This window comes from Nannospalax galili, unplaced genomic scaffold, assembly GCF_000622305.1.
Source record: "Nannospalax galili isolate Female #2095 unplaced genomic scaffold, S.galili_v1.0 scaffold261, whole genome shotgun sequence".
NCBI classification, from domain to species: Eukaryota; Metazoa; Chordata; class Mammalia; order Rodentia; family Spalacidae; genus Nannospalax; species Nannospalax galili.
In genome coordinates, this window is record NW_008345226.1 from 3107517 (window position 1) to 3122547 (window position 15031).

Consider the following 15031-nt stretch of genomic DNA (forward strand, 5'->3'; position numbering starts at 1 on the left):
CATCAGAACATCCTTTGACCCAGAAATTCACCTTCTGAGATTTGACATTACATATGTGAAAGTGACATTTATAGGCTATTTACTACTATGTGTGTACAAATCCAATGGGCAAACCACAAAATCAAAAATAACAAACATAAATGTCCACTGATAGGGGATGGTTAAATACATTTGGTATGGCTTTAAAATGGAATAATGAGTCATTAAAGAGGAGAGTAACTTATTATATCAGTACATATATATTATATCAGTAAAAACATAATATATATGATATATTTTGATATGTGAAGGTATTTTGAGTGGAAAAAGTAACAACATCTTTTGGATAGTATTACATATGTATTTTCAACTGTGTAATTATTGGTATGGTTTTATATACACTAATTGGTGACTGAGTCACAAATATTTGACAAAGCATACCCATATAGGACTTCAATAAAAAAAAACTGACAAGAGTGTGCATCTTTGGAAGAATAATTAAGTGGCTAAAGACACAAATCAGATGATGACTTCTCGCTATATCCCATTTCACAAGTTCCAAATTTTTTACTATGCGTATCTCACAAACTAAAATTATGCAGTTCTGTGAATGAGCATTTAAGGTTTTATTTTTTTACAAAGTTGAACACATTTCTAATCAGGCTAAATTTTACAATAACAATAAAAAGAAACATTTGTTAGCAAATTTTCTTATTAGCATTTAAATTTTTCTGACTTTTAATTTGAGACATTCTTTCATTGTACTACAAAGGGAGAGCATGACTTGTGTTTAGAGCCTTTCCATTTAAAGTGGTCTGGAGATTATCTTCTTTTAGCAAAGTTTCTAAGTAAGCATCAGTCTGCTCCAGATCTCCCACTGGACAGTCCTGGAAGAGAGAAGCCACAGTCACTCCAGGTGAAGAAGCTTCAGCCTACTGCACTGCCATTCTAGTCCCCCTTCCCTTTTTTTGGCTACATTAAATGTGGATTAGCAGAGCCATTTCTACCTTAGGTTTGCTGGTCCTTACCAGGGCTCCCACCTTTATGGCTGTGGCTATACTGCCCCAGATGGGCTTGCATGGTGATGGTATTTACCCAGACCACCAAATATAATAACTCTTGAGTCCTGACACACGCAGGTCTCGGCCTATTAGGTATAGTCTAATGCCTTGACTATTACTCTCTGCCCTGCTCTGTTCTTTTGCAGACCCTCACCTTGGTCCTCTGTTCTACTCTACCGCCACTGCTCTGGCAATCAGAAAAAATAAAAATGGGAATTTCGAATGAGGGAATGACAGTTATGTGTCTGGGGCAGGGCCCTTTGAGTTATACTGGCCCCTGATACTAAGTAAAAAGTTTCAGATGCTGGTGACTAAAGTCCTTCAGGTTTCTACTAAACTTTCTGAATAAGGAAAATTAAATTAATGTGTTTACTCTGGCTACTCTGGGGAAATACAAGGGTTTGGCATACAAAGTAAACTGTGCTTTTAATTTAGGGAATTATTATTCTTTTCTTTTTCTCCTACCTATTATTTTCCTTTCTGTTATGAGAATCAATATACTTTTTTGAACTTTTCATCATATATATATGTACACAGTCCTTGATTACATAAGGATATAATGTAGTTTGAAGGACTTCCCCTTCCATGGGTCCACCTCTCCATTCTAACCCCCTCCAAGAGTCCCCTTTGTTCCCCTAGGCAGCATCACTTCTACACATGTCATATAAAGAAATGTTTTCATGTATATAAATATACATGAAAATACAATGAGAGAAAATATAACATTTGTCTTTCTAACAAGTCTCTAACTAAGATGATCTCCAGTTGCATCCATTTTCTTGCAAATGACAGAATTTTGTTGGTCTTTATGGCAAAAAAATTCTATCATCTACATAAACCACATTTCTTTATTCCTTTGTAGATGGACGCCATACCTTACCTTACCTTAGCTATTATGAATAGTGCTTCATAGAATCAATATTTTAAACAATTTTTATGATAGAAATTGGTATTCAATTTCTATGGTGCAGAATTTCACTCATCTTGGTAGTTTCTTGAAATTGAAACAAAAATCCTCACTGATTCTACCATACACCAAGTTTCTTACCAGATTATTTAATGTAACAAAACCTTTACATGTATAAACATTCATAGTCACAAGAACCAAAAGGAGTTCCACTTACATCACACAATCCAAGCAATTATTACTGCTTCAAGAATCAGCTGCAGTGCTGCTACTGGTAGAAGCACAGATACAATTCCAATATGGAAACATTTAGCATTAGTGTTCTTTGTGCACTTTAATAATGCAACATTTTAACTGTTGCCTTGATCACCAAATATAAGAGGGATTTCTCTTTTGGCAGTATATTAAAAATTGAGCAGAAATGTTTTCTGCATCTCATTTTGTATTTAATAAAAGATTCCTGATAAATCAAGATATACATATATTTAAAGGGAAAATAACTCCCATCTTGGGATGTCCTCAGTGTAGACAGAAGCCCATGCAGCCTGGACTCAAATGTGTTCAGCACAGTCTGTAGTGATGTATAGTGAGCTGGCTTATCTCCCAGTCCATGCAAGGACAAACCCATCTCAGATCTCGAGGTTTTCTATAGGGTCATTTCCTGCCATCTTACACTGTACAGTCCACAAAATTCCTATCTGATGTTCTCTAGCTAAGGTCAAAATATCATATACTCCTTACTGTTTTGGTTTGGATTTCTCTATTTACTTCTGAAATCCACAGAAAGCTTTTTCAGTCTTAAGTAGTCTAATTTAGTTTTTGCTATATCCAACATTTCTATGTGCTATCTGGAAAAAAAGACCATTTATAGGAGTGGAAGGATGTGACCAAAATATGTGACACACTTGGAAGAAAATGTCTATGAAGCCCATCACTATGAACAGTGAAGATAAGCCATTAAAAAAGAAGATAGTCCAATCTTAATTAGTTCAATCTATTAATGGAGCTCATTTCTTTATACATTAAAATACACAAACATAATTGACAGGAATTCATATTTACATGATATTTCCTGACTTTCTAACCTCTCCTCTAATATTAGGATGATTTATCTTTATTTATGTATGAAGACAAAACTGAATTACAGTGTCTCACTTTCTTAAAAAGTTGGAATTTTTCCTAGTAGGCACATGGCATTGAGGGGAAGCTGAAGTTCATAACTGTCATCCTTAGTGTTGTCAACTTGACAGAATCTAGAATCATCTGGGAGACAGGCCTCTGGGTAAGCCTGTGGAGGATTATTTGACTGTGTTAAGTGAGATGGGAAGACCCTCACACTTAGGTGGTGTCATTCCCTAGCTTGGATCCTGGACTGTGTTTAAGTGGCGAGAGATGCTGAGCAGTGACATTGCTCTCTGCTTCTTGACTGGATGCAATGTGATTAGCTGCTTCAAACTCCTTGATTTCCATGATGGGGTGTATCCTTGAACTGCAGACCGAAATAAACCCTTCTCCCTTACGTTGATTTTGTGAGAGCATTTTATCAGAGCAACTGGAAAAGAAATTAAGATAACCATCTACTAACAGCACAAGCAAGGATTCTGGTGTTTCTTAGGAGAACAAAGTACAGACTAATTTTAAATGTTTTAATACATGCCATCAAAGTTAAATTTACCTATGATTTCGTAAGGTTAGAATCTAGGCCAGACTGCTGCTCAGGCCACAATACCTGCATCATGTCTTGTCCTCTCACAGATACTGACAGGCACTGTACTGAGGGCATTGCCTCTGAATCTCTAGCTAACAGATTTCACAAACTTCCAAGTGAAATTTCTCACTTGGGGAAGTGAATTTATATCAAATGGAGTAATGTCGGCTATCCTAGCTACTTTTCTATTGCTGTGATAAAATACAAACTTGGGGAGGAAAGGGTTTATTTAGGTTACATGTCCCAATCACAGTTCATCATGTAAGGGAGTCAGGGAAGGACCCTGGAGACAGTAACTGAAGCACAGACCATGGAGGAATGCTGCTTACTAACTTGCTCCTCTGGCCTGTGCTCAGCCTGCTTTCTTTATACAACCTAGGACTGCCTGCTCAGGGATGATAGCACTCATGGTGGGCTGGGTCATCCCACATCACTCAACAATCAATAAAATGCCTCACAGACATGACCACAGTCCAGTTCAATGGAGGAAATACCTCAATTGAGGTTCCATCTTCCCAGGTGTGTAAACTGACACCTGAAGCTTAATCAGGAAAGCGGCCATACATTATGCCACCAACTTTTCCCTGCTTCCTGTAAGGGAATCAGATAGCCTGGCTGCAGGCACCTGCTTTGAAACATCCATTCCCTTCTGAAGAGAGAAATGAGAAAAGATCATGACTCTGCCTGATTCCTCTCTTCAGGGCCTTCTCCACAGTGTTTCTCAAAAATATTCCCACTATTCACATACAATTCCATCACTCACCAGCCGAAGTTTCTGCAACAACAACACCAGCTTTGTGCGAAGGCTATTCAGTTTATCCTCGGCCACTTTTTTCTTTTGTTCACACTGTCCCTGAAAGACTTCATTAAGTATTCCTCTTCTATTTGCCTCATAGATAATGGCCTGAATTTTCCTCTTCAGCCTTTTCTCATATTGGATCATGTAAACATTCTGGATCTGGAAATATATTTTTTGAAAAACGTCTTAATATGCTTTTTTTTTGGTCTTTTTGAGAAAGGGTCTCCCTGTAGACCCAGCTGTCCTGGAACTCCCTATGTAGACCAGGCTGGCCTTGAACTCACAGAGATCCGCCTGCCTCTGCCTCCAAGTGCTGGGATTAAAGGCGTGTGCCACCATGCCTGCCTTAATATGCTTTTAAAACATTATTATTTCCCCTAATATTACAAGGCAATTTCACACTCCAACTCAGTACATGTGTACCAAGTATTAGTATGATACTTGAACTCACTGTCTCTGGTGGAGTGGAAAAAGAAGAAAAACTTACCATATTCTAGTAGTTATCACAGAAGGAGTAGAGAGGCACACCATGGTAAGTTTGATCACCTTTGCTTTGGAATGAAGAGGAGTCGCTGAAGGTGGAGTTTGTTCTCCCACCAGTAATATAAAGCCATTCCGGACACCGTTCCTAGCCACTGGCAAAGGGCCAGTCCCTTGGACTGTCTAGAAGGTGATGCAGCATTATAACTCAAGTCTGTACCGTAGATAAAGCACAGAGGTGGCAGAATAAGAATTCTGCTCCCTTGCTCTTCATAATAAAGATTCTGATGTAGTGTGTGGAAAGGGCCCCCAAACATGCCAAGGATCTAGTGTCTGGGTTGTTTTCCAAGATGGTATGTTGCTCCCGAAGGCTCCATTAAATGGAAAGAAGCAATGAAGAAGCCACATGCTTCCATCTGAGAATGGTATAGTTTACTTGTATTGGCATTTTAAGAGGGCCAGTGGGAATTATGAGAAAAGAGATACTGGGCAAATCTGCTTTTGATAAACATGTAAGAATTTCTATTGTAAGGAGTTTCTGTGTTCTAATGTGGCTGATTTCCCAGGAAAACTGTAAGGTAGCCTCATTCATCGCCTAGGCCTACACTCTTCCCTTCAGCACCCTAGTTCATAGTCGCTAAAGTATGTGGATTTCCCCCATGCTGTCTACATCTGTTAGTCACATTACTCTCATAAGCTTCTCTTCTTTCTATAAAATGTTTAAACAAACAAATCAAATTTACATGTCTATAGCTTTGTTTAATAAACATTTACTCTTCCCAAGTAAAGGCATCACAGTTAATTATTACTGATACAAAGATGTATAAGGTACTCTTTGTCCTCGAACACCTTCTAGCAAGAGATATTGCAACTATACAGATTCTATCTTCTGTGAGGAAGGGTACTGTGCCACCGCTGGACTCAGGTGTTGTAGTGGAGAGGAGGCATTTGTTTCACCACAACAAGGAAATGAAATCAACCTAGATGTCTATTAACAGTTCTGCAAACAAATCTTATATTTTTCAGAAGTTTAAACTTCTGGAAGCGCATGTGATACAGCAAGAATTAAAGTTTTAACCTGACTTTGCCTAACTCCTACCTTCTTTTCTGAATTCCAGGCTTCATTCTTCCATGCATATTCCAAGCTCACACCTACCTCACTCCCTTTGCTCTTTCTGTGTTCTCAGTCTAACAAGTTCCACCCCAGATGTACACACAGCAACTTGCCTTAGGTCTGTGTTGAAATATCATCTTCTTTTTCACTGTGAATGGCCCTGAACAATGGTTTGATGGCCTACTGGGTCATATTTATTTACTTATTTATATTGTTATCTGTCCTTGTAGGACTCTACATTATATTTGTGTTTATCTGTCTCTCCATACAATCTACATGTTTTTAAAAAACTGGCTGTTGGGGGCTGGAGAGATGGCCCATTGGTTAAGAACACTTGCTGTTCTTGTAGAGACCCAGGTTTATGGTTCTCAGCACCCATATAGCAGCTCACAACTGTCTGTAATCCTTTCAGGGCACCAGGCATGCACATCATACACATACATACATGCAGGCACTCACACATACACATCAAATAAAATAAATAAATATTTCAAAGTTGTTTTGATATTGTTCAACTCCACATTTCCAAGGTCTGGCATGGACCACTAAACGGGGCTGGAATGGGGAGGGGGGAGAGATCCAGAGCTCCAGTGGCATGAGGAAGCTTCAGACATACAGGGCAGTCTCCCCTCCCACCCTTGCCAGGTTGTATTTGGATATCTTGTAGGAAATCTACTTTTCTGTCTTTAAGTTTAGATTCATGTATCTATTGAGTAAATATAATTTTGGGTAATTAACAGTATATCTATTATCTTAGATGTTCATCCTCTCTTTATAGTGAGTACATTTAAAATCTGTTCTAACTACTATGAAATACATTAATATACATACTAATATATATTAAATACCCAACGTGTTATATATTATACTTAATGAAATATTGTGAATTACTACATATTATACATAATGAAATACTGTGAATAGCTTCAGTTGTCAACTTGACAACACTTGAGAGGAGGGAACCTCCATTGGGGAATTTCAGATTGGCCTGTGGGCATGTCTATGAGGCATTTTCTTAATTGTTGAGTGATCTAGAAATGCCCAGCCTCAGTGCCATGCAGGATGGCAAAAGCTAAAGAATGTAGAACTCTGAAAACAAAAGGACTGAAGGTAACTGGTGAAATATGAACCCACTGTGGGTGGTGCCACCCCTGGGCAGGTGATCCTGGGTTGTATAAGAAAGCAGAGTATGGGCAAGTGGAGCAAGCCAGTAAGCAGAGTTCCTCCATGGCTTGTGCTTCAGTGCCTGCCTCCAGATTCCTGCCCCAAGGTTCTGCTTTGACTTCCTTCAATGATGAGCTGTGATTAAGATGTAGAAGCCAAATAAACCCTTTTCTCCCCAAGCTGGTTTCGGTCAGTGTCTTATCACAGCAATAGCAAGCTAAGCCAGCCTTTGTGAGTTCACACTTTTATACTCAGGCAAACTGTATTCCCTTCAAACACTACAACCCAGTTCCACAATTTATTCTTCTGTTTTTCTCTTACTGATTTCTCCAGGAAGTATCTATTTAAGTTAATAATTTTGACAACTTTTGAAGCTCCATGTAAAAGGTACCTAGTTGTATAAACACTTTAATTAAGGAGATGAGAGAGTTAAACTGTAACATATTGGGAAGGCTTGGCTCTCCTGGTTAACTCACTCCTCTAGAAGTATTTGTTGTAGATCATAAATGGAATTGTTCCCAAACTCCATTAATTCAGAACAGAATTAGGATTTGAAAGAAAAAATATTCAATTGAAGTTTCAGTTTTCTGCCTTGAATTTAGAAAGTCCAGCTCTTAGCAGTTCTGCAGCTCTGGAATCCTGCAAAATACAGAAGGACTATACAGTCCGTAGATTGAGTGGCACACAAGCTATAACTGTTTCTGTAGACAGGACTAATCAATCTCCTTAGATTCTGCAAAAAATATTAAGGTCAAAATGCATTCAAAGTTACTAAATGTCACTAGAACAGAACTTGAGAGGATTTGATTACTGCCTTCTAGGACTATAATCTAGTTGAGGAGGAGAAAGCAAAACCCAAGGAAGTAATATAATTAGGTAGAAATAATAGTGAGAAAATAATTTTGAGGTTCTCTCAAAACACAGAGAATTGAAGACTGATAGCATACAGAGAGACTGAGGAAGGCTTCGTGTAGAAGATTACATCGAACAAGGTCTGTGTAGGGTCTTCAGGGGACCCACTGTGGACTGGCAGAGTGGATGAGAGTATTCTGGAGTACAGGATGGGGAAGGGCTCAGAGGTAGTTCTCAGGTTGGAACAATGCTGGGATATTTGCTTTGCATGGAGCAGGTGGCTTGTGAAAGGAAAGAACAAATGATGGTCAGGTCAGACAATGCCAGGCCCCCAATGTTTTCATGAACTACTCTGACAGCAGTTATGAAAATCACTCATGTCATCAGAATGAGATGACATGTACAGAATATATACCCTAAAGCAAATCACATGCTTTGTCTTCTATATAGATTCCAAGAAATTATTTGTATATTTTTTAATTTTTAATTTTTTATTTTAAAACAAATTTGTTTATTCAGCAACAGTGGTACATTTAGAATTATAGCCAAAAAAAAAAAAAAAAAGAATTATAGCAAACAGTGAAAAGAAGCAAGTTTCTTAGTATTTTTAAATTTCTGGCGTGTTGCTCCTGGAGATTCAGGGACAATAAATCAGTATTCTCAGGAAGTCTCAGAAATTTCATGTCTGTGGTTATTTTAAACATACTTGTAACAATCTTTACACTATTATTTGAATAGCTGAAATTTTTGTTTAAAGAATAAAACACTAAATTTAGTAGTACTTATAAAGAACTACAGCCCATAGGAATATTCAAACAATGAAAAACATAATTTAAAATTCAGATTTCTGAGTCAGTTAACAGCCCATATGATATGAAACCATATGTGGACACTACTCATTTAATTTGGAAATAATTTTTTAAAAAGAACATTCAAATTCTTATCCTCATAGACATGACTACTGAAACTATTCAAAATCTTCCCTTTTAACACAGACACCACTGCTCCAGTTAGAAAGCAGCATACCCCTGCACAAAGATGAATTGCTTAGTAAATGCCATTATTGAAATTTTTCTGTGTAACTATTCATGAGAAATAATTTACTTTGCTTCTTACCACCAATTTCATCTTAATTTAGAATTTGTTCTGTTTCTTAGTACTGTATTTATTTGCAACACTCCACTATTTTTGAAAATTAAATATTTTTTTACACCCACTTCCCAGATAGCACCCTCCCATAGCCTCCCTCCCCCCACTAGGGCCCTTATACTCTGATATCCCTGCTGCTGTATTTGTATATTTTTATAACTATTCATCTAAAGCTACCAATCTTTTAAAAAGTCCTTAAGACCAAGCAGTTTCATTGCTCATGAAGTCACAGTTCCAATTATTCTGTGTCTCAGATTCGACCAGAGTGTCTAATCTCTTCACCGTGTATTTTGCTGTGAATCCTTGACACCCACTTGCTGTGAATATCAAGGAATTTTTACTCATCATCTGCTAACACCTCACCCTGAATAAACACCTATGTTCACTCTGGGTTCAAAGACCCAACAAGCTGGCTTAATCTCTGGTAATGTAGATACTGGATAAATAATATTTAGAAACATATATGAAAAGTCATGCATAAACTTGGATAAAGTGAGGTGCACTGTGGTCTAATTCTTAGCAGATTTCCAAGCTTTATAGTGCAAGTTTTTAAACCACAGTCCCCTAAGCAATAGATGAAGGGCTCTGAGAAGACTCAGACATTGACCTTCAGGCCAACTGTCTCACATTCTCACTTAGTTTCTATCTTTTATCCTAATTCTTTTTAGATTAGCATTACAAAATAATAGGTTTCTTTCATGGCATCTTCATACGTGTGTTACATACCTGGTTTTCATTCTTTCCCCTCCCTGCTTTCCCCTCTGGTGCTAGTTCTCTTCCTTCCCTCTTTAGTTCTCTCTTCTGCTTTCTGTCTTTTTTAATGTGGCCTAGGGATTTTTTTAATTGGTATTCACTACAGTAATTTGAATCCACAGATATAAGCAGTATATAACCAGAGAGTTACAAGTAAACACAAATTATACACACAAATTTCTGCTCACAAAAGTCACATGTGCATGTACATGAATTAGAAGCATACATCTAGAATTATGGCCAAACTGTTCTTAAAATGCAGAAATATAAAATTACATCTTGAAAATATAGATGGTTTATACACTTAAAAATATTGCTTATACCAGAGATGTATGATGGCTATAAGATTCAAGTGACAAGCAATGTCTTCTGCTTTCTTATCACATGTAATCCATTGCTCTCTCTCTATTTTCCATCTCCCTTAAAATCTCTTCCTCTCTCTCATAATCTCCTTTTTAGTTTCATGACCTGCACACACATATAAAACACACATATATTTGACCTACATACACATTCACACACATACACTCACGTGTGTGCATATATATATTTTATACATATATATATTATATATACTTTATATATTTTATATATATATATGCCAGGTTTCACATATAAAAAATGAAGTATTTGTTTTTCTGAATCTGACTTATTTTTATTAATGTAATGATTTCCAGTTCCATCCATTTTCCTGAAAGTGTTACTTCATTTTTCTTTAGGACTGCATAAAATTTCATTGAGTATATATGCCATATTTTGTTTATTCATTCATTTGTTGATTAACATCTAATCTGGTGTCATTTTTTGGATATCGTGAATAGTGTAGCAATAAACATGGATGTGGCAAGTATCTCTGTGGACTTAGAGTCCTTTAGGTGCATAGCCAAAAAAGAGTCACACACTCATTTGGGATAATCAGTCCCCAGTGGAATACACTAGACAAACATGCCTACCAGACACACAGTTCACATGTGAGGATTTCACTGCTAGCATTTCCATCATACATGTCTAATGGTGTAATGTCAAGATTTCTGTTAAATTCAAAGCAATTATTCCAAACCAACAGGCTGAGAATTTTCAATATATATATACTGGAAGTAATATGTGTAAGTCAGCATAAGATGAAAGGGGTATGAGAAGAGCTTTGAAGTAAGGCAAATGTGGGTTAAGTATCAAATCCTGTAGCTGTAGCATGAAGTGAAGTATTATCTTTCTAAATCCATATTTCCTCACTACTAAACTGAAGATAGTAGTTCCTGCCTCCCTGAACTGTGAGGTCTAAAGGAAGAGACATAGAAATGGGAATTTTTATGCCTGGATCAACTGTATCTTTTTATTAGTTTGTTAAAATATTAGTGCTAAAATAGGGTCAAAAAGTTTACTGAAGGCAAACTTTATTATATATTCTAGGTAAGAAGTGTTGACAAGAAAGTCTCCAAACTGGATATTTTCTAAAATAGAAAAAAGTAAGAAAGCCTAAGCAAGTGATTAAGGTCTGTGTAGGTTTGTTATGATATAAAAAGCATGAGGCAAAAATAATATACACATAATCTTAAAATTTCTATGATCATAGTATAGTCAACTAGTTTAAGGAACTAAGTATATAGTAATCAAGGTTTATCTGAGAATATGTGTTTTTTTATGCAAACCTTATCTACAAAGCACATGATAATTAAAAGTACCAGACTGGTGAAACTAACCTTATTGGATGTTTAAGAGCCATACTTCGAGGCTTATACTAATGTGGTCAGAGGAACTTAAAGAACAGTTTTTGCCCCTTGCCCTCCAAGGTCGACTAAGTTCCAGGGGACTATGGAACATCTCTCCAAATATCCTGTAACTGTGGTGAGTCACCTATCCTCTTGTTCAGGGAGGATATGGATACCCCACGAGATGAACTTGAACCAGTATCAAGTCTACAAAGAGGAGAGTCAACTCAGAGGAAACATCTCATTCATGCTTCCAAGTGAAGCCAGACATGGTTGAGCAGGATCTTTGACCTATCTTCACATAGATGGAACTGGTAAAAGAAAGGAGCCAGGAGCTCCTCCCAAACCCATGTGACCCCTCAGAACAGATCCTCAAATGGCCTTAAGTGTAAAAATAAATTGATTTATTTGGGTCAACTGTATGGTCTTAAACACCCAAAAGGAAAGTATAACCAAAGAGTAAAGTCATCAGTATATTTCTTTAAGAGTTCAAGGGATTACACTTCTAAGACATTAGGCTTAAGTCTATATAAGAAGTTATTTACAGAATTATTTCTCATTGATGAATTTGTTCCTAACCAGAAAGTGCTGCTTAGATGTAAGATTTCAAATCTTGGTCTCTAATACTGTAGTTCCCACCCATAGCTAAGGGAGACAACAAGCTATTTTTCTAAAATGATGGATAAATTTGTTTTATCCCCCTATCTAGAAGCCGTTGAGAGGGAACTGACACTGATTCTAGCCACTCCAACAGCTATTGAAATACCTGAAAACAAATCCTGAACCCATCACTCCAGAGTCCAGCCTTGCAAGATAAAAGAAAAATGAGGAGGAACCCAATAGAGGGACGCTTTTGGGAGCCCTTGTCAAGAAACTCCAGTGGACTTTCATATGAACATTTGAAAATTGTCCTGTCTGACTTTTTTCTAGTTCTCTGTCTAGAACTTGTAATGCTAATTACTCTTGCCTTTGCTTCTCCTTCGTATCTATTCACAATTCAAGGCTTTCTTACCTCTTCGCAGGGGGGGATATTACAGTAGCCAAAGCCCCATAAAAATAGATAAATTAATCAAAGAAGAAGAAAGAGTACATGAAGTTATCAGAAAAAAGTGATGGGGAGATATGGGAGGAGTTGGAGGGGATAGAGTGGGCATGGGTTTGATCAAAACACCTTATACACATGTATGAAATTCTCAATAAATTATTTATTTTTAAAAAACTTAAAAAAAAGGCTCCAAACTAAAAATGCTTATTACTCTTTCAACAAATACTTGAGGAAAAAAAAGAAACAAACTCACTTTTTCAATTGAAGAGAAATGGAAAACTAACTCCTATTTCTCATCTGAAAGTGAGTCTATTTTCTACATACTTATTGCAGTCTCCCAGGGACTCAGAGACACCAGCAGCCTAGGCACCAACATGGGTTTTTCACTTTAAGCATGTTTCAAAATTTGAATTTTGTGATCCTGCCTGTCTTAGTTATTTTTCTATTGCTGTGATTAAATGCCTGGTAAATGCAGCTTAAGGAAGACAGGGTTTATTTTGGCTAAGAGTTCAAGGGAACAGTCCATCATAGCAGGAAGTCCTGGAGACAGGAGTTTGAGGCAGATGGTCACATTGCATCCACCTGTTAAGAAACATGATCGGTGCTGGTGCTCAACTAATTTTGTCCTTTTAATGCAGTGTAGGATTGGAGCCCAGGGAATGGTGCAGCCCACCTTTAGGGTAGGTTTTCCCACCTCAACTAATATAATCTACATAACTCCTCATAGCCACCCAAGAGGCTAAATCACCCCTCAGAGGTGTGCCTGGGGCTTTTCTTCTAGGTGATTCCAGATCTTGCCAAGTTGGCAATTAACACTATCACACAGACTTTGTTAAGGAGTCTTGTTCAGGTTCTAGTTTATCCTAAAATTTCCTAGTCATACATATGTCTGTTGGGAATTCACAATCTTTTTCATTAATAAAACAAGAATAATGATGTATTGAAATGTACATCATTATATACAAAAGAGGTAAGGCAGCCCTTCTGAGTCATTACAGACTTGCATATTATGGCAGTTTTCCAGATGACCTGGTAAGCTGGAGAAAAAGAAGGAGAAGCTAATGTTGATGCTGGTGATGGAGCTGGTGTACATGTCTGAGAAAGAGGTGAGTGTTCACAAAGACCTAGTGTCTCAGTATTTATCCCGGTGCCCTCAAAGTCCTAAGCTGATGTGGCACACAACAGATGTCTTGATGATAAATGTGGGAACCTCTGTGGTTATCTTGGCTCAATTCTCTGTGTTCACTAACAAGTTCACCTACTAGAGTCCATGTCTCCCAGTGTAAAATAAAGGAATTGAGGTGATATACTTTTTTGCTCTTTCTGTAGTAGAAGTGAAGGATATCATGGACTCTTTGTTGCCTACTCACCCAGAAAAATCTTTAAAAAGCAGATATACTGCATTTATTTGGCAACTAGTGTTTTTAATTTACTCAGACAGAAAGGAAGGCTATAGTAAAATACAAAAATTTAATATTGGTAAACTTGGAAGGTTTGGGATTGTGAATGGATCTTTACATTCCTTTCTTCTATTAGCATTAACTACTTTTATGGATTTTTATGATGTAAATAAATTCATAATTAGAAGCTACTGAGAGGAGCTGTACAGGTGGCTCAGCATTTAAGAACACTGGATTCTCTCGCAAGGACCCAGGTTTGGTTCTCAGCACCCACATGGTGGCCAATAACTCTCAGTTCTGAGCTCCAGTTCTGGAGGATCTAATGCCATCTTCTGGCCTCTGTGAGTATTGCATGAATGTAGTGCACCTACATATATGCAGACAAAACAGTCATACACATAAAATGATTTTTAAAAAAACTACTTAGAAGCTAACAAGAAAAAACCCAGAGAGATATTGTCTTAAATAATTTAAAAATTTAATAGATAATTTCTGTTTTAAGTCTAGTGTTTCAAGGATTCAGAAGATTCAAGGATTTTTAATGTATCTCTTAAAGACTAAGAATTTTCTATTTCTTGTTCAAAATCAAGTTCTACTCCAGTGTTTCCTGAGTTTTATGTTGTGGAAACATTTGCATTTTAATATTCAAAGGATGTTGCTTTATGACATCTGATATACTATACGTTAATCTAAGTCTTTATAATTAAATGCAAATCTGATTTCCTTTCAAACTTAACATTTGAAAATGTATATGATTTCCCCTCCAGAAAACAGAGTTATCAGACTTTAGATTATAATGGTGACATTGAAAGGAAACTTACCTGGTTCAAACATGCTCTCAGTTTTTCATTTATTTGTTCTGGGCTTCCCTCCAGCTGTTTCCATAAATGATAATAGAAAAGGGCATAAGT

At 37.0% G+C, this 15031-nt stretch overlaps 1 protein-coding gene across 1 annotated transcript in view; it reads right to left on the bottom strand.

The window, feature by feature from the left end:
* Positions 1-743: 743 nt before the first annotated feature.
* Positions 744-15031, bottom strand: part of LOC103740750 (MORC family CW-type zinc finger protein 1) — a 129653-nt gene continuing 115365 nt past the window's right edge. Inside the window, exons 12-14 of the mRNA XM_008841434.1 lie at positions 14942-14995; positions 4419-4613; positions 744-866 (exon numbers count right to left, since the gene is read on the bottom strand). Of these exons, the coding sequence (XP_008839656.1) occupies positions 744-866; positions 4419-4613; positions 14942-14995 (372 nt within the window). The remainder of the gene's footprint in view (positions 867-4418; positions 4614-14941; positions 14996-15031) is intronic.